Source organism: Prunus dulcis, unplaced genomic scaffold (genome assembly GCF_902201215.1).
Source record: "Prunus dulcis unplaced genomic scaffold, ALMONDv2, whole genome shotgun sequence".
In the NCBI taxonomy this organism is placed as follows: domain Eukaryota; kingdom Viridiplantae; phylum Streptophyta; class Magnoliopsida; order Rosales; family Rosaceae; genus Prunus; species Prunus dulcis.
The window spans coordinates 1-24,117 of NW_023010020.1; the positions used below are offsets into that span (position 1 = coordinate 1).

Here is a 24,117-nt window from a genome sequence, read left to right on the forward strand (position 1 = left end):
TCTCTGCAATTTTAGTTCCACTCACATCAAGATGACGCAAACTAATTAATTCCCACAGGTCTACAGGCAATTTAGCAAGAGACGCACAACCTCCCAGCATTAATTTCTGTAAATTTATCAATTTTCTCAAGTCTGCAGGTAATTCAACAAGAGATGAACAATTTGACAATAGTAACGTCTGCAAATAGTACAAACTGCAAAGTACACTAGGTAACCTTTCAATTGCAGTACCAGAGAGATCCAAATAGCGCAAGTGAATAAGATTTTTAATAGAATCAGGTAGCTGAGTGACATTCCTATAACTTGACAATGATAACGCCCGTAAACATCTGTGTGACGACAACAAATCTTGTACAACCTTTTTACTTAGATAATAATTTTTATAAGAGTTATATGGATTTAAAGAGGTAGGTAGGAAGGTCCGCAAACACTTAGCCTCCTTTAATTGCTCAAATTTAAGAGAAACATCATATTCTTCCCTAGCATATGACAAATGGCGAACTCTTTCTACTTCATGTGATTCCCTCCCTTCCCACCTAGAACAAAATCCTTTAGACATGAACAAAGCCAAGTCATTGATGAGATCATGCATAACGAAACTTGATTTCCCCGATGTTTGAAACAATGATCGGGATAAAAGTTCATCAAAATATTCCTTAGCCACTTCTTCCATGTTGTCCCCATTCTCCGCTTGGGGAATTAAACCTTCCGCCATCCAAAGAAAAACAATGTCTTCTACCTTGAATTCATAGTCTTTTGGAAAAATTGAACAATAAATAAAGCATTGCTTTAACTTAGCTGGAAGATAATGATAACTCAACCCTAGAGCAGGAAGAATGTCACTTTTCTCTGTAGGTAACTCCCAAATGCTGTTGTTTAGTACTCTGTTCCATACCTCAGAGTCTAGCCTGGAACGTAACAAACCGCCAAGTGTTTGTGCAGCTAAAGGCAACCCATTACACTTTCGTGCAATTTTCTTGCCGATTTCTTCCAAGCTTGGATATGCACTACAGTTTACATTTCCAAACGCATGTTTTGCAAGTAATGACCAACAATCTTCATGCGACAATGGTTCCAAGGGTTGAGTGGGAACATTTTGCATGAAAGATGCTACATTTTTGTTCCGTGTTGTTACGATGACTTTACTTCCCCTTGCCCCTGAAGTAAAAGGAGTTTGGAGGCAGTTCCAATCAGTATATTTCTCATTCCAAAGGTCATCCAATACAAACAAAAATTTCTTCCCCCTCAGTTGTTCTCTTAGTTCAACTTGAAGCAAATTGAGATCTGTCGTATTACAAGGTTTTGAAGTGACTGACTCGAGAAGAGTTTTAGTTGCCCTAATAGCATCGTAATCTTCTGAAACACAAGCCCAAGCTTTAAATGTAAAATGCTCTTTCACCCTGTCGTCATTGTAAAGCATTCGAGCAAGGGTTGTCTTGCCAACCCCACCCATTCCAACAATGGTGATGACAGACACATCATCCTTGCTTGCATCATCAGAGAACAACACTTTTGATAAATTTTCTTTGACTTCATTTCTACCATATACATAAGGTTCATGAATCAAGGAAGTTGTTGGAGTTCTTTGTGAAAACTTCCTCCCAACAACTTCTGTCAAACCAAGAGCACCTTTCAGTTGTACAAAGTCTTCTAGTTTTCGTAACAACTCCTGTATCTTAACATTCATGCTTTGATAAAACTTATTACGAGAAGTAGGGAGGAAGTTCCACACCTTGTTGGTAAATTTGTCGGCTGTTTCAGCTTCACCTTCCAGCTTGCATCGCAATGCTTCATAGTTGATCTCCCCCAGCAAGTCCTCAGCATCAAAGACTGCATGTTTGAGGTCGTCAAGCCACTCTCTCACAGCTGGTTTCTCAATTTGCTTCTCCTCTGCATCATCGAGCACTGCGTTCAAGGTCAAAAGGGTCCTCTTCAGTTTCATGAGGAGAGGTTGATCGAGTTTCTTGTGCCGAAATAAATCAATGAACTCGGGTGAGGCAATTCTGTCACAAATCACCTGGATGGAAGCAGAAATAAAGGCCTCTCCGATCAAAGCTCCAGCCATTTTTCTCTTCTTTTCTTTGCAAGGGAATTGGATGAAGTAATATTCCAAGGTTCGTAGATAGCTCAGATAGCTCAGGTAAGGAAGTATGAAAGCTTTTTGAAAATGTCTTTCTCTGGGGTGACAAGTTTTTAAAACTCTTCTTGCCCTCACATGGGGGATGGATCATTACCATTAATTAATTCAAATTGAGTAGGTGGGTTCGTGGACGCACATGGCCTAAGGAATAATACTCTGGTTTGGACTGTTGGAGACTGGAGGATGGCAAGAGAAGAACGACAATTCAACGGTCCTCAAGTGGACCAGACTCGAACGCCGTTGATCTCTTTGTGAATCTATGGCTCTTAAACAGATTTCAAAAGGTGAGGCTGCATGAAGGCTTTTTGTGACTATTCTCTTGGGGGGGCAGAGTTTCCAAACTTCACATGGGGGATGGGGTCGCCACCGTCGATAATGATGAATGATGCTTTCACGTGTGCTGAAGCATACCTTTTCCCTCGACAAATCCAGTCCAGTCCAAACATAAAGTTGCTCCCATACTCCCAGTTGCCATTGGAACAAAAAAGAAGTCCAAGTTGCCATGTGATTGGGTGGTCGCACGTGAAAGAGCTCACGAATCATCATAAACTTTTTTATTTATTATGTTTTACTATTTTTTTGGTTTTTGAATACCCACACTCTACACGTGTGACAGCATGTGGGCCGCTCACCTCCCCTGTCAGGCACGTGATCTAGCATGTGAGAGGTTTTTCCATTTACCTAATCTTTTTTTCTATTATTAGCATAGTTTATTTTTGGGGGAAATAGCTCTAAATGCCACCATTTTTACTGTACACATATCACTTTTGCTGAAATTCTCTTTCAGTTTTGCTGAAGTTCTCTCTCAGCTCCCTCTCTTGGCTCCGTCTCTCAATTTCTCTTCACTCTCTCGTCGCTTTGCTCTCACTCTCTCATCTCTTGTCGATTAGCTCTCACTCTCTCGTCGCTCAGCTCTCAATCTCTCGTCGTTCAGCTCTAACTCTGTCTTCTCTCTTCCTCTCCCAGCGAAATCTGTTCATCGAAGCTCAACTCCATCGTTCACCTTGAACAGGTACTGTTCATCGTCATTTTCTTACAGTTTAAGGGTTTTTCTGAAGTTGGTTTAGGGTTTATGCATTTCTATGAAATTGGTTCAGGGATTTGTTCGAAATTTGTTGAAGGTTTAGGGGTTTCTCTGAAATTGGTTTAGGAGTTCCACTGAAATTGGTTTTGGGGTTTCTTTGAAATGATCTTAGTATGATGATTCCTTGTTTGAAACAGTGAATGGGTTTGTTCTTTGTGGACTGATGCTTGCACTGCTGTTGTTTTGTTGTTGCTATTGCTGTCATATTTGTGGTTTTGTTGCTAGTGTATTGCTAATGTAGTGATGTTGTGTTGGCATTTTAGTGCTGTTGTATTTTTAGTTTATTATGGTTTTATTATGGTTTTTGTAGCAGTTATTGATTGGTATTTGGTGGCTTACTATGGGTCTTTATGACCATTGCATTTAACCTTCTTACAAGTCTAATTGGTATCTATTTTGTTTGTTGAAGATGATATCTAAAGTGTAAGACAATTAACCTGTGTATATCATTTTGAACTTGTAAACTCCCAACCATATCATACTTTTTGTTTGAGAATAATGCTTGTTAATTTGACATATTTTTTTTATAACTCTGTTACTAACTTTAGGGCTTGCATATTGGATATGGATAAGTTTTCTTTAGAACTATATGTGGTGTAATATGAGTTCTTTAAAAGTTTGCTCTTTTGTGCTTGATCATTGTCTGCTTAAAAGAAAGCGGGAAATGAGTGAAGATGGGAACCTACCACCAACAGGTGTGGTTTAGAGAAATGGGGACATTGATTTTGCTATAAGCTAACTCTTTAAGCTTTTGCTTTTCTTGTTTGTGTATGGATACTTAGAGAACTTTGTTTCTGAGGAGAACTTATAATTTTGTAATTGTACATGTCTTACAAACATTTTATACCGTTTTGATGGTTTATTTATGAATTTATCTTTGATTTTTTGTTAAGAAAAAACTGAAGGGATGGTGCCAATTTCTTTCATTTTATTACATTTGAAAGGAGGGCCATAGTAGAGTCAGTATTGTGGTTGCCACTAATTCATAGGATGTTCCATTACATTATACCTTGAAGTGAATAAATTGTTTCCCGATGTCTTGTTGTTTTTTTAAACTCTTTCTAGTCAGATAGATTTCTATCGTTAGTCTTGAATTGTTCTCAATTAGGCTTGTGCTACCGCACCTTCCCATTCTAGCTGAAGCTGTCTCATGATTAGATGGTGTGATTATATGGTGTGTTGAGATGTGTGTTTAGATATTATATTATGCAGGAGTGGTAGAGTACTGGGTGTCTTGAAACTTGGCTTTGAGCCATTAAATTATGAGGTCAGTTGTAAATAGCTGGGGTTTTGTTTATGATATGTATTTTTTGTTTTTTTTTTTCACTTCATATCCTATAATAGGCTGTTGATAAGTGGTGATTGTTTATTGCTTGTTATTGTCTAGATTGCAACCGACTGAAATTTTGTTTATAATATTGGCATGCAGGGAAATATGGTTGGTCAAATGAAGTTGATGATTGCGGAGGAACAAAAGTTCTAAGGGAAAGCATTGTCGTTATCCCATACGAAGACCGCAATCACTACGATAAAGGAGAAATTCACTGAACAGCAGCTGCAAATGTTTGAACAGAGTTGTTTTGGTCATCTCCTGGGGATTGAGGACCTCAAGTGGACTTCTCCGATTGTCCACGGCTTGCTGCTCAGGAAAGCTGATCCCAAGACAGTTTCCCAACTGAACGGGATCAAATTCATTGTTGGCAATAAGGTCATCCAATTCACAGCGCAGCAATTTTGCATCGTGACAGGGCTAAGGTTTGGAAACCTTCCCTTTATTCCGATTCCCACTAATGAGAACTGCTCATTGAAACGGAAGTACTTTGCCAACGATAAAACTGTGAACCTGTTGGAATTAGAAAAGGCCTTCCTCGAATGCGATGATGTGGACGATGTATTGAAGCTTGGATTCGTATACTTTGCTGTGTTTGTGCTGTTGGGCAGCGAAAAACATGTCCACATTGACATGCGATATTTGAAGTTGGCGGAAGACCTTGAAGAGTTTGGGAAGTATCCATGGGGTGCTGTGTCTTATGCGAAGACAAATGCGTCACTGCTGAGGGCACTTTGTGCAGATTACCAGCGAGTGAAAGTGCCCAAAAAAACTGCCAAAACAAAAAAATCTGGAAAGAAACCAACAACAACGGCAACCGGTAGACCAAGAGAGTACCACCTCAAAGGTTTTGCCTATGCACTTCAGGTGAGCAAATGTCCATTGATGTTGAAGTTAAATTGCATTTGTTTACAATGACTGACCTTTTATTCCTCAAACCAGATTTGGGCGTATGAGGTATTTCCAGCGTTGGCGGCACTACATTTGGTGGTGCACGAAGATAATGCGTACATCCCTCGTTTACTACATTGGAGGAGCAATAGTTCGCCGCGTTTTTATGAGCTAATGAGCCAAGTATTCGAGAACCGTGAGGTTAGTTCAGTTTTTAATGATAATGTTAGGCATTTGAAAATATAATATAATAAGTTTACTTATATGTATATTGTATGTGTAAATTGCAGGTTGATGTGCAACTTCTCCGGCCATCTGTAATCGATAAACAGCAGCCGTATTGGACTTGGGGTGACAGTGTTGACAACACAGAAGAATTTGTTGAGTTGTTTGGCGATGACGCTGAACAAAAAACCAGCACTTCTGCCTCTGTAGAAGAAAAAGATAAGGACATTGACGAAACTGCAAGCCTTCCGTCGTCTTCTAAGGCAAGCATTACATTTTTTCGAAGATATACGTCATAATACAATAGGAAAATAACTGCTGTATTGTTGCAATATTTTTTGGCCTGCATAGTAACACATGCATTATAACTTAATGCAGGGTACAGTCACGTCCAGAGAGTTACGCACTTTGAAGCGTGACTTTGAAAGGACAAAGGATGAATTGGCCAAAGTTGCCCTATCAAATCGAGCGCTTCGCGACAGAGTGCATCAGTTGGAAGACAAGGTACGGAAGGAGTCAATGAAAGCTGAAAAAGAGTTCGAAAAAAATACAAAGTGTGGGGAGGATTTCCGCAACACCCTGGCTTCAATGGAGCATTATTTTAAGTTGGAGATAGAGCAGCTGAAAAAACAAAATGGTGGGGTGAATGAAGGTGGGGAAGGACATGAGGACCTCGGTAGTCCTCATATGAATGAAGGAGGCAACAATGACTTGTCGCCATTACATGCCTATGTTAGTCCGCCTACAGAACCGGCAGTAATGGAAACACAAGTCCCCGGTGATGGAGCCGAACCTTCCGCAGCCATGGTAGTTGAAGAGGCAAAAATGGCCACTTCAGTTCCGCACTTAGAAGTGCATGAAGTAGCTGAGCAGGCACAATCCGAGAAGCTGCCTCCCCCGGAAGATGTGGCCGGGTGTGACGAAATCTGCCAAAGAGTCATGAAGCTGTTAGAAGATTGGAAAATCACTAAGAGTGTGCCATCGGGAGGTTTGATGAATCCTCCAAGTCTACCCACAGTTACTATGGCTGGTGATGAAGAAGGTAGTTCAAGTGTTGAAAAAAAAAGAAGTGGAAGGTAAAGGGTGCAGACAGAAGCGCCCGGCGCAGACATTGTTGAGCCCATTTACGGATCCTTTGAGGAAGAAGAGGACGATGAGTGTGTCGGCTGCGACTGCAACCCCGCCATGTTTTGATCCATCAAAATCCTTGCCCATTGAAGATGTGAAGGCAGTAATAGAGTTTTGCACTGCCTGGAAAAGCGATATCATGTTACGATTCTTTACCTTTGAATTCCAATCTTCATCCTATTCTACTATGTAGTCATAGACTAATGAGAGAATGTAGAGTTTGCTTTAATATACATGTGTATTTTTTTCATCAACAAAGTCATATTTATGACATGACTACACAAGTAACCGTTGCAAGTTTGCCTTTTGTAGTGCGGAGGTGCAGCTGGAATCATTTTCAGTGGGCGCTGATTTTTTCTACAAACTTGTCGATGAAACGGAATGGATGAGCTCAAGGGTAACGATACACAAAGCTGTACTTTATTACGATAATTCAATTGTTTTCTCACCTTTTTTAAGTGTAGAGTTGTATGAAATTGTGCTAATATTATATGTGTCAACTTTCAGCACCTGGACATGGCAACCTTTCTTATCCGGAAAAGGCAACTCTCTCATCCGTTGGTATTTGGAACTGACTGGACAACGGCAGATTGTTGCTTGCAGGTAAACATGTAACCATGTTACATTCACTGCTTCATTTGCTGTCGGTTGTGATTTTCTAATATGCCTTCATTTAAATTTGTGCAGCAATTTCTAGAGCCGTTCAAGCCGACTGCCAGGAAACGTGGATCGAAGAAGGCAGCTGCTTCAAACACCGTTGACCTTCCACCCAGCAAGCTAAAGAATATACATCACTTTGTGCGTGGTACGTGGCAACACGGGTATGCCCAAGCTTGGACAAAAGTCCGGAAGGTCTATTTTCCATATAATCTGAAAGGGTCTCACTGGGTTGCAATCGAAATTGATTTCGTCAAACATACTGCAACTGTGTATGACTCCTATGTTGCTTTTACCAAACGTTCAAAGCTGGTTACACTTCTGCACCCTATTAGCGATACGCTGGCACGAGTGTTGTACGATATGCACTTTTATGATGATTCTGAGGTTGAAGAGGTTAAGCAAAAGGGGCTGACGATGTCGATGTTTACGCCATTCTCAGTGTGCAGCATTGCAGATGTGCCACAACAACGAGATGGGTAAGCTTTGTGAATTTAGTGCAGTTTATCCAAATTTTACATAACTGCAGTTCTAATTTCCCAACTTATTGGCCTCACAGTACGTCTTGCGGAATCTTGACCGTCAAATTCCTCGAGCATCTCAGTGCTGGGATTTCGGTAGATAAAGTTGACCCTTTGAAGATCAAATATTACCGACTGAAGCTTGCAATTGAGGGTTTAAGGGGGGAGGCATATTTATGAGGTAAATGTCTTCATGTCCGTGAATTCACCTCACTCTGGACTTATGACTTGGGAATTCACTTTGCTCATTACTTATGTCAGGAACTCCTTTATATGAAGATGCAAACGTAGATGCTTTGCTGGGGGTACTTTAGATGGTCATCCTGCCTTTTTGCTACAGCTAGTTGGTTTAGTTATTATTGTCAGGTGTAATATTGTACAGTATAGAAGCAATGGCTAATTGCCTTACATGGCACACACACTGTTTCGATTTTGAAGGTTAACTATTTTGTACACCTCCATATATAAACATAGTTGCTCTTTGTGGATGCTTTAGTAGCCATTGTTCACATTTTGTCTCTGTTGTTTTGGGAATCTGTTACTGGACTTACTCAAGCATACAACTTTGTTAACATTTCTCCATTTAGTTTTGACTTAGTTCGTTTTAAATAATTTTGGCAGCAATTCTACTTTTCTGCTTAGCATTATGTTGTTATATGAATTTGGAACCTGATACTGTGTTTGCTGATCTTAGCTGGAGTAGGTACCAATCACTCCTCTTTCATCTTGCATACTGGATTAGTTTCCTTGTGTATTTAGCTGTATTCGATCTGAGTGATTGTTCTCTTTGTACAGGGTATACTAGCACCATCCGGCATAAGAATGGTAAATTATCTGAATTGATCGGTGAACTTCAGGTACCATTTTCATGATTTGTACTCTGCTTTGCTAGTGGAACTCGCAGAACATTTGTATTTGGTGTTATTTTTGTATGAGTTTTTAATTTTGTAATGCATTTGGTAAACTTGGTAAACTAGTGGAACTCGCAAAACATATGTTCATATTATTTCATCCATTGGTTCTGTGAGTTGTTGTCTTCTTTAAGCAAATCTAATATTTGCTCTTCACAAATGGTTAGGGTCTAAAATTCTCAGATCTTATGTATGTGACAAAGCGTAGTATGAATGCTGCTGTTTCAAAATTGCATAAACTTCTGGAGAGCGTGACAGAGGCTATTGTTGTAAGTTTCTTTTCGGCTGTCTATGCCAACAAAAATACAAAAACTGATTTGGTACTGTGAACTGATTTGGCACTATGATATTTGGCACTATGAACTATGAACTGATTTGGTGGCAGTTACAAATGAACATAGGTCTTAATTCTGGAACTGCCCTTCATAAATGGCGTCATCTGCACTTAACCCAGTTGTTTTTGCAGGTCGGTCTCAACCAAGTGTTGATTGCAATATTCCAAACAAGATGACCATACACTGTTATTTGATGTAGGTTTTTTGTATGAGATGGCTTAGCTTTAATTGGTTTGGTTGTTCCAAGTTTTATGTACACAATCTCACAGTAACTGCCGAGTTGTTTTTCATTTCATGTATTTCTCCGTGGTAGTTTTTCCCCAATATTCTGATTATGGAGATGAAGTAAACATTACTGTGGAGCTTATAGCATGTTTTCTTTATTTTGTGGCCATGACTTATGTTCTTGCTAACCCTTTTTCTTCAAAATCTCTAGTTTCTGTCATCTGAAGTCTTTCCAGTCATTCAACTCAAACTTTCTCGCCTAATACTTTGGAATGGCAGAACAAGTGTTAGGAGGCCATACATAAATAGCCACAAGTTGTCATACATGTATATAAAAAGTGTGAAGTTGAAACCTACAGACGACAAGGGAAGAAGGAAGCTCTGTCCCATACAGGTGATTCGTGGAGTAAACATGTTTATGCCACCATACCAAATTGACTGCCCCCTCGAATTGCACAATGGCAATATGCTCTCCTCCTGCGACTCTAACGTAGGCAAAACACTGGTGTTGGAAGGACATGTCAAAGGGTTATTGTGCATTCCATTGTACAAGCTTGAATGGATTTTCTTTTCTGTTGTATTTGGCCCTTCTCTTTTCAAGCATGCCATAAATCTTCCTCGTTTTGTAATATGTGGTTTGTGCCCAATTAATTTACCGTGGATGTTGCATTTTTGGACCCAATATTTGATAGCAAAGTATCTTTTGAACGACAATTCATTGAGGGAGAGAATTACTTTCCTTTTGAATATGAATCCATGTGCAACTCCAACTATCATTTGAAAGGTCCAAATGAATTCATGGTAATATAAGGATGGATAACAATTGTTGTGTCCGTCATCTTTGTATTCAGGATTATTTTCAACGAAGTGGAGACTTATTACAGCACATGCCATTCACATACGATACATGAGCAATATTAGGTCAATATAGGTACACTGTGATGGCAATATTAGAGCAATATAAGGGCAATACGATAGGAATTTTATCAGTACATAGAATATGGTGGCAATATGCCCACAATATCAATACAATACAAAGGCAATATTAGGCAACATAAGCACAATATAAATACAATATTAAGTCAATATACATACAATACATACACATTACAGTATTAAGACAATATAAACACAATAGAAATACAATATTAAGTCAATGTACATATAATACATACACATTACAAACAACATTTCACACATGCAAAAGAAATCGCCACCGAACCTTAACAATACTATCTATCCCGCGAAGGGAAAATGAAGGCAACAAAAGATCCATGTACTCGGGTGAGATGAACTGAAGCAGCACTCACCGTTACTACAGGTCCATCAAAAGATCCATGTCTTTGTCCTTTCTTCTCGCTGCATGCACGAGGCTATGATGAGCCATTCCATCAGAACCCATATTCAGTACCTGCCAGACACCAGCTACATCAATTTCACTCCAATTGTGGTCTGGTGAGATGACCGAAGCATAATCTCGGAACATTTCGAAGCCGTTGTTGAAACATTCAACCATTTCATGGTTATATTCTTCAGATTGTGTGAATGTTTCGAGGACATTTTTCTTTCTGTCTTCCAATTTCAACTTCAAGGACTCTAACTCTTTGCTCCGACTTTTTGCTTTAAGAGTTTGCTTCACCTCTCCAGCGTATGCTTTGTTCAACTTGTTGGCCAAGTTTCCCATAACTTGGCCATGAATATCGCACTTACTCTCCCACCAATCCGTTGCCTTTGACATATATTGGAGGTGGTGCTTGACGGCAGAGATTTTGTCAAGCGGATCATTGCTCTCAGCCTCACTTCCAGATGAAGTGGGATCATGATTGGGAGTCCGAGGTGGAGATGGGAATGGCACATGCCACGGCTGGTCCCCCGGGTAACTCACATGCTCGTTAGGAGGGCGTACATCCGACATCTTGAAGTATTACTGGGGACAATTCACAGCTGTTGCCTGCAACAAAACAAATAGAGGTACATTCAGTCTCCAGTTGTAAACGACTATATGGTTAGCTTGAGTGGAGAATATTTGCCTTTCAGTAAGACTAATTACCTTTCCCGTTAAGAAGGTGCCTCTGTTGCAGTTCTATATAGGAAGGTTCAGTTATATGTACGAACTTATATGAAGTATATTGGGTATTTTGTTGGTGCATTCAATTGATGGGATTGCAAACTACACCATTAACTCCTTGGCTGTAATTTACAGCAGTACAACATTACATTAACAACAATAAAATTGGCTTCCAAACGACAAAAAACCAAACCTTAATGGGAAATAGGAAATTGTGGATTTGAACCCAAAATAGGACTATGTAACTAAGCATTTATTGCGAATTTCAGAACAGAAAATTGGAAAATAGCAAATAGCAAAACAGGAAATTGGAAATTTGGAAATTTGGAAAAGTGAAAAGTTAAAACTTGGATATGGGAAATAAGGAAACTTGGAAAATTGGAAATAGAAGAAAAGGAAAATTGGAAAATCGGAAATACGAAAAAATGGAAAGTTGAAAAATTGGAAAATTGGAAAATTGGAAATAGGAAATAAGGAAAAATTGGAAACAGGAAACTAGGCAATAGGATAAAATGACACTTGGAAAATTGGAAAAAGGAAAAAAGGACACTTGGAAAATAGGAAATTTGGAAATTGGAAATTGGAAAAGAAAGCAACTTGGAAAATTGGAAAATTTGAAATTGGACAAAAGGAAACTTGGAAAATAGGAAAATAGGAAAATAGGAAATAGGAAAAAAAGGAAACTCTGAAAACATGAAAATTCGAAAATTCGAAATAGGAAATAAGAAAAAAGGACACTTGGAAAATAGGCAAATACGCAAATTGGGAAATTGAAAATTGGATAATTGGAAAATTGGAATATTGGAGAACTGGATAATTGAAAAATAGGAAATAAGGCAACTTGGAAAATAGCAAAATTGGAAATAGAACAAAAGGAAAGTTAGCAAATTGAAAAATTGGAAATAGGAAAAAAAGGAAACTTAGAAAATAGTCCAATTGGAAAAAAAAAAAAAATTGGATAATTGGACAAAAACTTAAATTTTGAAAAATGGAAATAGGAAACAGGGACACATGGAAAATAAGAAAACTGGAAACGAATTGAAATTGTGGAAATGGGAAATAAGACAATTACCATATTGGACAATTTTAATTACTTTCTGAATTAGGCAAAGTAGGCAACTTTTTTTAAGTACATAATGGGAAAATGGGAACATTGAAAAATTGGAAAACTGGAAATAGAACAAAAGGAAACTTGGGAAATTGCACAATAGGAAAATAGGGAATAGGAAAAAATAGGCAAAAATAATGAAAAATTGAAAAATTGAAAAATTGGAAAATTGGATGACACATGGAAAATAGGAAAATATGAAAAATGGAAAAATGGAAACGAATTGAGATTGCTGAAATGAGAAATAAGACAATAACCATATTGGTCAATTCGAATGAGTTGGTGAATTAGGCAAATAGGCAAATCCCTTATTTGAATTACATAATGGGAAAATGACCAAGTTGCGAACGTCCAACATACAAATATATTACAAAAAGGCATACAGTCAACCTGGGTAATAACTCCCGCCCAATACTATCCCGCCTAAGACTCCCGCCAATCCCTCCCGCCAATTACTCCCCCTAATCCCTCCCGCCAATAACTCTCTGAGTTACTCCAGGTCATTAAAACCTGCCTATATTAATCAACCCAGCTGTTTGAAATGAAAACTTCCATCACTTTAACTCCTGCTTACAGCCATTACCTTCCCCACCGATTTCACTCACATCGCATTTAGTCCCTTTTTTTTCCAATTAAGTTGTACACCAGGCTACAATAAATATCGAAGACCATGGACCATAACCTCACACCAAACCCAACGCTTTCAATTACTGAAGGAGGGGAGACTGAAACACAAGCCAAGTCACCCAATTCACTCCCTGCAGACTTGGTCCATGGCATACAGCAATGTCGAGGCAATACCATGTTTTGGAAAAATCTTCATGCAGACATAGTTTCAAAAATTGTGGAGGGCCAAGCTAGATGGGGTGTCATAAAAAACCGCACAATTCGCTCTCGTTATCATGCGCGCATGCATCTCCTACATATAAAGACAATGAAAGAAAAAATTGAAATTGCCCCTGCCACTGCAATTATGGTATTCAAGGAATCAGAAGCAATGGCCAAGTTGAAGCAAGAAGAAGTGGAAAGGGGATTCGAACTATCTCGTAAGTTTGCAAAAATAGTGGATCCGGCAGGAAACTGGGCCAACATCACTGTGGCCGGGGTCATGAATTTCATGGGTCGTAGTCACCGCACTTGAAGAGTATCCAACTTCGAATTTGTCAACAACAAGGAAATGGAACTATGAGGTGGCGTATTTTTGTATTATGTAACGATGGGGTGGCCTGTTGTTGTATTATGTAAGTTTGGAAATAGGATTTTATGGAATGATGAAGCCTCATTTTGTAGGGAAATGGAACTATGAGGTGGTGTATTTTTGTATTATGTAACGATGGGGTGGCCTGTTGTTGTATTATGTAAGTTTGGAAATAGGATTTTATGGAATGATGAAGCCTCATTTTGTATTTGTGCGTATACAGTTTATTGGTGTCCAGTTCAGTGGCGATATAGCAGCAATAACTATACAATAAGTATGCGTATAGTGGCAATATTATGTCAATAAGAGTACAATAGAGTGGTGATAGAGTTACAATATGATCCTATTACAGGACGTACTGCATCAGAATATGTTTTAAATTATATGGTCCAAAAAAATACTAATAAATAAACAAAAAAGTAATTACAACCTGGAAAAAGGATGAATTATACATCCCTTAAAAGACATATGGCCTACAGTACAGACCTTCAAAATGAACTATATATATATAATGCATGCCTTGTAGCACCATCACATCCCCCCCTAAATTATAGAAACATGACACCCCAAAACCTCATGCTCCTTCCTCTTTCAACCCCTAAATTATCCATTGGATGCCCAATACTAGATGACTGCTTGGGGGGTGGGATACCCTGCAACTCCATAACTGAATTGGTAGGGGAGAGTGGTTCCGGGAAGACGCAGCTTTGTCTCCAACTTACGGTACGAGCTCAGCTTCCATCCTCACATGGCGGACCAAGGGGCTCCTCCGTCTACATATTCACAGAATTCAGCTTCTCATTTCGTCGATTGCAACAACTAGGCAACCTTTATCATGCATCATACCCCAACTTAATAAGGTTGAAGCCATTGGAAGACATATATGTTCATGGTGTTCATGATGCTCAACAACTCATCCATGTCCTTGGAGACATAGAAGCATTTATTGCCATTGATCACACCCGCCTACCTATGACACTCATTGTCATTGATTCCATTGCTGCATTGTTCCGATCACAGTATCAGACAACACCGGCAGATATGAAACGGATGTCTGAAATGTTCTTCAACATATCTGGGACATTGAAGGGTTTAGCAAATAAGTTTAGGTTGGCGGTGGTTGTCACCAAGCAAGTGGTGGATTTTATTGGGCCACATGATAAAATTAATGGGTGAGGTTGGGAAACTTGGAGTCCCTGGACACATTAGGCCGACGGGTGAGTCCAGTTTTGGGACTAGCTTGGGCACATTGCATAAATTCAAGAGTGTTCTTGGCAAGACATGAGCACTCTATTGAGGTTAACATTCGTAATGCTCCTTCAACAAGTATATGTAGTCAAACACATGGGACATTTCACCTTGTATTTGCCCCACATCTAGTGTAATAACTCAAACCAAAATATCTAAAAAGAAATTGAAACGAGAAGGGTAAAAAGGTCTTTTGTGCCCGACATTCGCCAGGTGTCGGACACGCACAGGACTTGGCTCGAATTCCAAAGCGGAAATTGGGTCGGGTCCTATCAATTTGGTATCAGAGTATAGGTTTATACTTCCTGTAGACTTCGCACCTTGTGCATCCTGGTTTTCTTTTCGAGTGGGCCCTAATGGTGGTGGTATCCGTAGGAAAATTAGACAAATATCTTGATGTAAAGAGAGGAGATTTTCAAGTTGGACAGGAACTGCACCGGTATCTGAACCGGTAGAGTAATCGGTTGTTAGAGGCTCGTCAGGAGCCGTAGTTACTGTACCTAGTAGACAGGGAGATCCAAACATCCAGAAGACCTTGGAGTTGTTAGCTCAGGCTTTAGTCAGCCAGATATCTATCCGTGAGATAGGTGGATCCAGTAAAAATGATTGAGAGCTATAAATTGGAATAATGGTGGTACCTAGTAGTAAAAAAGAGGATTAAATTAAAGGAATAGAGTAGATCGGGGAGGTTCTGGTTGCTCCATAGAAGAGTAGAGTATTGGTGGGATTTGGTTAAGCAACGATACTAGAATCCTTTAACTCATACGAGACAAGCATTTTAGAGCCATATTTGATAGTCAACACTGCCCACAAGTTTACCGAATGAGTGGATGCAGGAAGTTTTGCAGCTAGATAAGGAATATTGTTTTGACCCGAGTACGAGAAAAGATTTCACGTACTACTTTCTACTAATAGAGATCGGAAAGTAAGAGGTAGTACCTGGTTGCGATAAGGTTAAAAAGCCTTCATCCAAGGTATTGTGATTAGCTAGTGGTTGGTTAACCTTGGTGCCGTAGTGATGTTTGCCCCAGCCAGATAATGGGTAAACTATCGGATGCACCCTGTGCACAGTATTTGGATATAGGTAATATTAATCAGCAAGAATTTAAGAAAGGTAACTACAGTGGTGATTACAGACTCCGATCACCGAATGACCGCAGGTATGGAGGATGCCGACCTGGATCTAGTTCCAGTAAAGATACCAGTCAGGGTAGTAGTATTGGAAATCGTTCTGGGACTAGTGTAGCCAGGAGTATTGGAAGACAATTGTTGTCAGACCCTAACAGGAGAAGTTGCCCTAATGTGCCAGCTGTGGTAGGCACGAATCCGGGCCCTGCTAGAGGAGTACTACTGGAGGATAATATTATGGGCAGTCTAAAGCTTTTCAAAAAAAAGGGTTGCCACTATTCCCTTAGTATAAAAAGATCATTACTGCAGCAAAACAAGTATGCAAGGTAAGTTACAGGAAATACCACAGTTGATGGGAGCTCTGTTTAGCGATGGGCCCAGATCAATATGGCTAGTTGAGGAAGTAGTCAGCTGAAGGGATGTAGTAACAGTTTTAAACCTGCAGATAGACAATATAACATGACTCAGTAGGAAGCAAGAGCATTATTTACTGCAATTTCAGAATGTTTGGGGTGAAAAGATACCATTTTGAGAGAGTGTCTAAAGTGACAATAGTCAGCTTTCCTTAGATTACGAATCTACAAATTGTTATTGGTATCTATAACTGAGATGTTTCCAATAGATGCCTTACACGAGGCATAGTATGGACCACCCAAGTATGAAGATGGAATGTTAAGCAAGGTTTATTGAAATCTAAAAGTATTGCAGGAAATAAAGAAACCTTATTGGATTAAGCAGAAAAAGATTCAAGTAACCTAGGATTGGCAAGGAGTTATGCAGATACTAGAAGAAGGATCTTCAGTTGGGTATTCTTCAACATTTCTCGCCTAAGGAAGATGTAATGAGATTTAAAGAAGCAATGGAACCAAATCCTAGCTGAAGCAAATCTAATGAGATTATAGAATGTGTGGGAAATAAGCAGTTCAGATTTTGGAATAGAAAATGTCCAGCTTTCAGTCACACATGCTGTATAATAACTTAGGTTGCAGATATAGGTGCAGCCCTTCCCCCTCTTTAAAAGACAAGGGGGTAAATTTCGAGGACGAAATTTTTATAAAGGGGGTAGATTGTAATAACCTAAACCAAAATATCTAAAAAGAAATTGAAACGAGAAGGGTAAAAAGGTCTTTTGTGCCCGATATTCGCCAGGTGTCGGACACGCACAGGATTTGGCTCGAATTCCAAAGCGGAAATTGGGTCGGGTCCTGTCATCTGGCCTATGCATCGGCCGAATTTGTAATCAAAAAATAAGGTATAGTCGGAGTATCACAGTAACTGTGTAATATAGGAATTCTAAGAACTTTAATGTTTTGGATCCATTTGGAATTACATTCCAGTCCCTTTAATTTCGCACTCAAATTATAATTGCAATGAAAGCAATACCAGTACAATAAAAGGTCAATATAATGCAATCTGTCAGCAATACAGCATGCTGTAGCAATGCAACCCAAATCAGCATGCTGTAGCAATGCAACCCAAATAATGCAAATTTAAAAGAATTCCCATTCAACATAACACGAAACCCACCACAAATAAAAGTTGAGTTCACATGACCTACCAAAGCAACACAAATCTTATTGTCTAAGATACATTGCGCAATGGAATATTGTTTTTACAGGTGCTTTTATTGTGGCTTGCGGAACCGCACCTTGAGCACTTTCTTCTAATGCTGCCCTCTCCTTGCGAGGGAATTCTTAACTTCTTTCGTCTGCCTGGCATGACCCTTGCCACGGGAGGCAGCACAACTCGACTTCAAACATCTTCAGGAGTATCCCACATTCCGTGAGGTTGTACCGGGTAGATGCTATCCGAATAAGCATCCATCCATGTTTTCCGAGTGTAATACCGAGAAGCCTTTGCATATACACTTACTTTCAAGAAGCGGCAAACTGCAACTACATGCTTGCAAGGTAGCTGCCCAAGCTGAAACTTTCTACAACTACAACTGTTGTTCGTCAAATCTACGAGGCCGTCCATATTACCGTCCAAAACATTATACTGTGCATTATTAACTTTAACCACATTCATCCTTGCAGCATCCTCCAACCTTTTCCTCAACTTCTTCTCTCCAAAATTGGGGCACAATGTTGTTGTGCAATTCAAAGCCAACTCACGACGTTCGGTGAACCATTTCACAAGGAGATTAACAATTTCCACTATCAAATGAACCACTGGCAGCATTCTTGCAAACCTAAGGACTGAGTTGATTGACTCCGCAATATTTGTTGTCATTACATTGTAGCGGCGTCCATCCGTGTGAGCTCTAGACCACTTATGTAACCCTGCCTCTTCAAGATATTGAGCAAAATGTTCCTTTCGCTTGATCTTGCGAAAATGACAATCAAATTCAGCAATGGAATAAGCTTTCACAGCCTTCTCAAAGTGCATAAGTATGTGATCATGCTTTTTCAACTTGCAAGTGCGTTTCATGTTCCCCTTCATATGATAAAAGCATATGCCATGTTGTGCAGTTGGAAAAATTTTGTTCCACACATTCTCTATGCTAACATTGAGATCAGAAATAATAACAAGATTGGGACACTCACCAATGGCTTCATGAAGTTTAGTGAAAAACCAATGCCATGATGCATCCGTCTCCAAATCCCCGATCCCAAAAGCAAGAGGATATATATTTCGATTACCATCGAATGCATTTGCTGCAAACATAACACCCTTGTACTTGGATTTTAAATGAGTGGCATCCACGGCTATCACTGGGCGCATGGAAGAACGGAACCCTCTAATACATGCGCCAACCGCCATAAATAAATACACAAAGTGATTGTTCTCATCAGTTCGGATGTGTGTTTTTGTGCCGGGATTCATTCGCTCCAATTCATAGCAATAAGCTGGAAGGATATAATATGCCTCCTCCGCTGATCCTCTAATGGACAATAGAGCTAACCCCCTTGCTTTCCAAGCTTTCGAATAATGGATGGTGCAACCAAAGTTGTGTTTCACATCTCTCATAATGTCACTTGGTGTGTATATTGTCCGGCAATCCTTCAACTTCCTTTTAAGTGAACTGGCTACAAGTGCTGCGGTTGCTTGACGATGCTTGTCACTTACAAACCTCAAATCACATTCATGGACAGTTGTACACCTCACAATCATGAAGTTGTATTCTCCAATTCTCGATGCTCGGACCCGCCATGGGCATGGACATTGACAACAAACCACAAGCAACCTCTTAGTGCAAGAGAATTGCACCTTAAATTCAAAGTGGCCTCTTAATGCCGTCAACCGTAACTCCGTCAACAATGTTTTCTTACTAGAGAAAATTTGCCCAACTGTAATTTTCGGATTCCAATCGCTTCGTGAAAACCCGCTGTCCAAATATGCTTCTTCGTCTTTTACCCCGACTGCATTATACCGATTTTTTTCACCCATTTGACTCCAATAATGTTGACGAGTGGGTTCAGATTCTCCTCCTAAACGCATTTTTGGCAACTGGGCAGCTGTGTTCAAGCACCCCAAATTAGGAGGGGCAGAGGACACTGACACTTCATTTCTTTCAGTACCATTATCACCACCATGCATCTCCTCCACCTCGCTAAAATCAATCATATCCATAAAATCTGTCCCTACTTCACCTCCCAAATCAGTGACATTTGTATTATTCCAAGTTACTTCATTGCTTTCAACAATGGCAACTGAAGAATGACCCATCCGACTACTATCTGTCATGATATGCATACTATGAACTACATCATTTGTCAGTCCTTTATCTTCTATACTCACGAGTAAGGGAGCTAGTTTTGAAGGTGTTACCTCGGAATTGTACTTCATAAAAAAAATTGACATCATCATCGTCCTCAATCTTTATGTGCTTCCACTCATTCGAGGCCACCAAAACTGAGAATTTTAAGCAAACCTTGTCTTCCCTGCTGTTTGTATTACCAATCTGATGCACACGGTCCAACAGTTCAGCAAATTTGATGGTCCGTGGAACTATTAAGCCTTTTGAGTCACCCCCTTCATATTTGCACATCTTCTTCGAGGTGACCCATTTTCCATTGTAGCACACGAGAATAACAATTGTCTCCATTTCTGACCATGACAAAACAACATTTCATTAACACAATAATATAACCACAATAACCATCCAATACAATAGCAATATAACCACAATAAAATAGCAATATAGCAGCAATATAGAGGCACTATAATAGCAATACGACTGTAAAATAAGAGGAACACAACAACAGTACACTAGTAACACATCAGAATCACACTATACAGATCTACTACATCAAATGGAAAATCCCAAGTTTCAAGATTCACATATCCAGACCAATCTAAATGGAATTGGTACAAACCCAGATGAATGAGCATGAATATTCAACAAAAACTAACCCAAAGACATTAAAGCCAAAACGAATTTAACACAAACCCAAACAATCAAACTATAACTCATTTCACATAATCCCACTGATATTAAGAAAATAACCATCAACACTACCTTTTCGAGGTCGGCAATCCACTAGAGCTTCAAGGTTGCAAGCAGCTATTCAGAAGACATAGCTAAAGGGAAGGGTTCGCGATTCCAAACAGAGAGCAAGAGATCGAATAGGGAAGAAAGAGACATAACGAAGCTAGAGAGAGAAACGGCTGCGCTATGAGAAAGAGAGCAAAGAGAGAGACAGAGAGTTGTGCTAGAGAGAGAGAGAGCCAAGATAGAGAGAGCCAAGAGAGACACAGAGAGCTGTGATAGACAGATACCAAAGAGAAAGAGAGTTGTGCCAGAGAGAGAGAGCTGTGTGAGCTAAGAGAACAAATTTCTGAACTTGTGAAAAATCAGCAATAAGTGTACAATAATTTTATATTTATAGGTTATAGTTGTACAAAAATTGGGAAGGGGTGGTATTTTTAGTTAAAATTATGAAATGGGTGTCATTTTAAGCTATTTCCCTATTTTTGGCATTTAATGAGATATTTTCCTACTTGTCTTATTTTCCCACCCACCTAATCTTCTCACTCACCATTTAAATTTGGAAAAAAGACGATCATATCTTTCCACACATCAATATTCCTAAAATACCATTTAATTATTAATTCAAGCATTCATTTAGAACTCTCTCTCCTCATATTATTAAATTTATTTTTTTTAACGATAATCAAAATATTCATTGAAAAGGAGGCAAAAGCTCCTAAGCACAGCAAGGAATCAAACTACAACCAGAAGCAAATCTGAAATACTTGAAGAAAATAAAGATCCTAAGGTGGAGCCTTAAACACAAGATTAAGATATCTTGGACTTCAGTTTTTCTGTTCTACGAGATTAAGATTTCAATTAGTGCAAACAAACAATACAAAGCAATCTAATTGCCCATTTAATTATTTGCTAGTTTTGTTGTCAATTCATCTAAAGGCAGAGGATTTCCACTTTTTCATGTGCTGGTGAAAAAGCTCATCAATTCTGGTGTTTCTGTTTTCGTTTTTATTTATCACGAAGTGGGTTTCATTTCATGCAGATTAAAGACAAGGTGTGATGGTGCCTTTTCTAGTTAATGAATAAATTTGGGTGGTAAAAAAAATTGCGTTTTTCGATTCAGCCGTTTTTGGTTTTTGGGTTTAACATGAGTCCTCAAAAGTCATTTTACAAAGGAATAAATTTATCATTTTATAAAGGAATAAATTTATCTTTAATTTCTATAAACAAACCGAAAAAATGACAACTGACCCTATTGAATTTAATTTTAATTATTAAATTACTTTGATGCCCTATTGAGTTTTTTTGGCTTTTTTATGAGGTTTTTGAGTTGAGTTTGTTTTAAAAAATCAATGACAGTTTTGTAATTTAAAATAAGTTAAAAGTCTCTTTGTTGTGTTATAAATAAGTTTTGAATGTGTTTCTAAAGTCCATTTCATATAGGTTTTTTTTATTTTTTTATTTTTTTATTTTTTTAATAATAATTTGGGCTCCTATATTGGATATAATAGTGAATCTCTCAATTTTAACTTACTTGTGCATGTATAAATAATTTTGTTTTAATTTTAATTTTAATTTTGTTCTATGATTGTTGGCACATTATTCCGAAATAAATTATCTGAAATATATTTTGGACTAGCTAAACGACTCGTTGAAAATGATGGTCCAACTCTAACCTGTCTCTTCCTTCTTCTTTTTTCCGAAAAAAATTATTATTTTTTATTATAATCTCACTCATTCTTATTATTTCTTAGTGTAAATTAATCATTTTAAAGTCTCTCTCGTTTGACTTTTCTTCTCTTTAATTCATAACAGTGTGATGTGCTGACACGTGTACTTGCTGAGGGGGCAAGTCTGTTAGCTCCACGTGTTTGTTAGTCTGATTAGTTGTGCTTGTTAGTCTGATTAGTTATTCTGTTAAGCTTAGATTAGTGAAGAAGTCATTGTTACATAGCTATATAAGCTTGTGATTACTTCATTTCATCAGTATGTAAGAAAACACTTCTCAGAAATATTATCGCGAAAATTCTTCGAGAAGAAATCATATGGAATACTTTCAATATATGTACGCATGCATTTACTGGATTCTCAAATTTGAAAACACCTCTAAAAGTCAAAAGAGCACCAAATAAACTACAATAGAGGACAAAAGAATACAACACTTTTTCATGTGACTTCTAATCTTTAGATTGAAGATGATGCAGCCATTTAGGAGTCAGATTCAGTGTCATTCTTCTAAGATGCAGCCATTTAGGAGTTACTTGATGACGATGACTTCTTACCTCTGTGCAGTCTGCAGAGCCTTCAATCCTACAATTTTTTGCAACTTAGCCACTTATAAGAAGCATTTCCAGCCTCCGGTAGAAAATTTCAAACAGAAATCTTAGCGAATCTTTATGTAAGTCTGCAATTTTCCATTGCACTTGAGATATATAGAAAAGTCTATTGAATCAGCAGACGGTTGAAGGCTGATTTTCTGTCTCAAAAGATGATGAAGTGAGCCAAGCCATGTATGAACATGCTGGGTCTGTTCCTAGAAGTCCAAATTCGAAACAACAAATTAATGACAACAGGAATTTATTCTTTATTTTTAGGTTCTAAATGCACTATAGAATCATGCTGATAAATTAATCTATGTAGACAGTAGGAAATGTGTATAGAAAGAGGTGTTTACCACGAAATATACAGCTGACCTAATCCTTGTTCAGCTCCAGTCTCAACTTGAACTGCGGAAGAACAGATTTAAGTAAGCAACCATCAGAAATGAAGCAAAGGACATGACAACAAATAACACAGACAAAACAATCTATCTCAATTGACTGTTCAAATACAATAAATAACCAGTGATATGACAATATTAACCACTGGCATCCACAGACAAAAAATCTATCTCCATTTGAGTGTTCAATAGCACAAAGTAATGATTCGAATCCCATATATGACTAATGTAATGTGACGGACCTGTTGGTGACGACTCCACATTACAAGAACTGAGATGATATAACCATCAAATAATTAAAAGCGTAAGTTAATTGATGACTGACCTTTTTGCAGAGCATTTGATGACACCACATATTGCAACTTAGCCACTTATAAGAGGCACCTCCAGCATCCAACAGAAAAAATGTTTACTCTTCGTGTAGATCACTTCAGTAATTTTCCATTGCACTTTAGATTCTAGAAAAATCCATTGGCTCAGAACACAATTCAAGGCCCATTTTCTGTCTGAAACGCAACAAAAATTGATGATGTGATACATTCAATGTACGAACCTGCTTGGTTTGATCCTACCAATCCAATTTGGAATAAGAAAATTGATGGTAATAGGAAAGCAACAAAAAAAGTGAACCATATTAAATCTTGATGACAAACTAATCTGATATACCCTTACAGAAGCGAGCACAGAAAGGCCAGTGAAGCAGCTTCGACTCTGAAATCATGCATGGTTGCCTACACAAGTTTCTTTGACCTCCAAAGAAATGTGTGTG

The 24,117-nt window shown here is 38.6% G+C and overlaps 4 protein-coding genes and 1 long non-coding RNA gene across 5 annotated transcripts; 2 read left to right on the forward strand and 3 right to left on the reverse strand.

Moving 5' to 3' along the window:
* Positions 1-215: 215 nt before the first annotated feature.
* Positions 216-2,342, reverse strand: LOC117612550 (putative disease resistance RPP13-like protein 1; the record flags this gene model as incomplete). Its single annotated transcript, XM_034341235.1, has 1 exon — positions 216-2,342. A coding segment is annotated over exon 1 (1,850 nt), but the record flags the coding sequence as incomplete, so codon positions are not given.
* A 2,443-nt stretch (positions 2,343-4,785) lies between these two features.
* Positions 4,786-5,472, forward strand: LOC117612554. The gene has a single exon (XM_034341239.1). It carries the CDS (start codon positions 4,786-4,788, stop codon positions 5,470-5,472), a length of 687 nt encoding a protein of 228 aa, XP_034197130.1.
* Positions 5,473-14,379: 8,907 nt separating this feature from the next.
* On the forward strand, positions 14,380-14,997 carry LOC117612555 (DNA repair protein XRCC3 homolog). Its single transcript, XM_034341241.1, has one exon. It carries the CDS (start codon positions 14,380-14,382, stop codon positions 14,995-14,997), a length of 618 nt encoding a protein of 205 aa, XP_034197132.1.
* A 2,952-nt stretch (positions 14,998-17,949) lies between these two features.
* LOC117612556 lies at positions 17,950-19,638 on the reverse strand. Its single transcript, XM_034341242.1, has one exon. The coding sequence runs from the start codon at positions 19,636-19,638 to the stop codon at positions 17,950-17,952; it is 1,689 nt and encodes a 562-aa protein (XP_034197133.1).
* Positions 19,639-22,662: 3,024 nt separating this feature from the next.
* On the reverse strand, positions 22,663-23,857 carry LOC117612553. The gene is made up of 3 exons (XR_004583446.1): positions 23,674-23,857; positions 23,304-23,355; positions 22,663-23,162 (listed from the first exon to the last, which is right to left on the reverse strand). It is a non-coding gene; the product is annotated as an uncharacterized LOC117612553 (long non-coding RNA).
* Positions 23,858-24,117: the final 260 nt, after the last annotated feature.

Bases quoted from the DNA above. Each gene is read 5' to 3' on its own strand.
- LOC117612556 (XM_034341242.1), bottom strand. From the start codon at position 19,638: ATGCGTTTAGGAGGAGAATCTGAACCCACTCGTCAACATTATTGGAGT.
- LOC117612555 (XM_034341241.1), top strand. From the start codon at position 14,380: ATGACACCCCAAAACCTCATGCTCCTTCCTCTTTCAACCCCTAAATTA.
- LOC117612554 (XM_034341239.1), top strand. From the start codon at position 4,786: ATGTTTGAACAGAGTTGTTTTGGTCATCTCCTGGGGATTGAGGACCTC.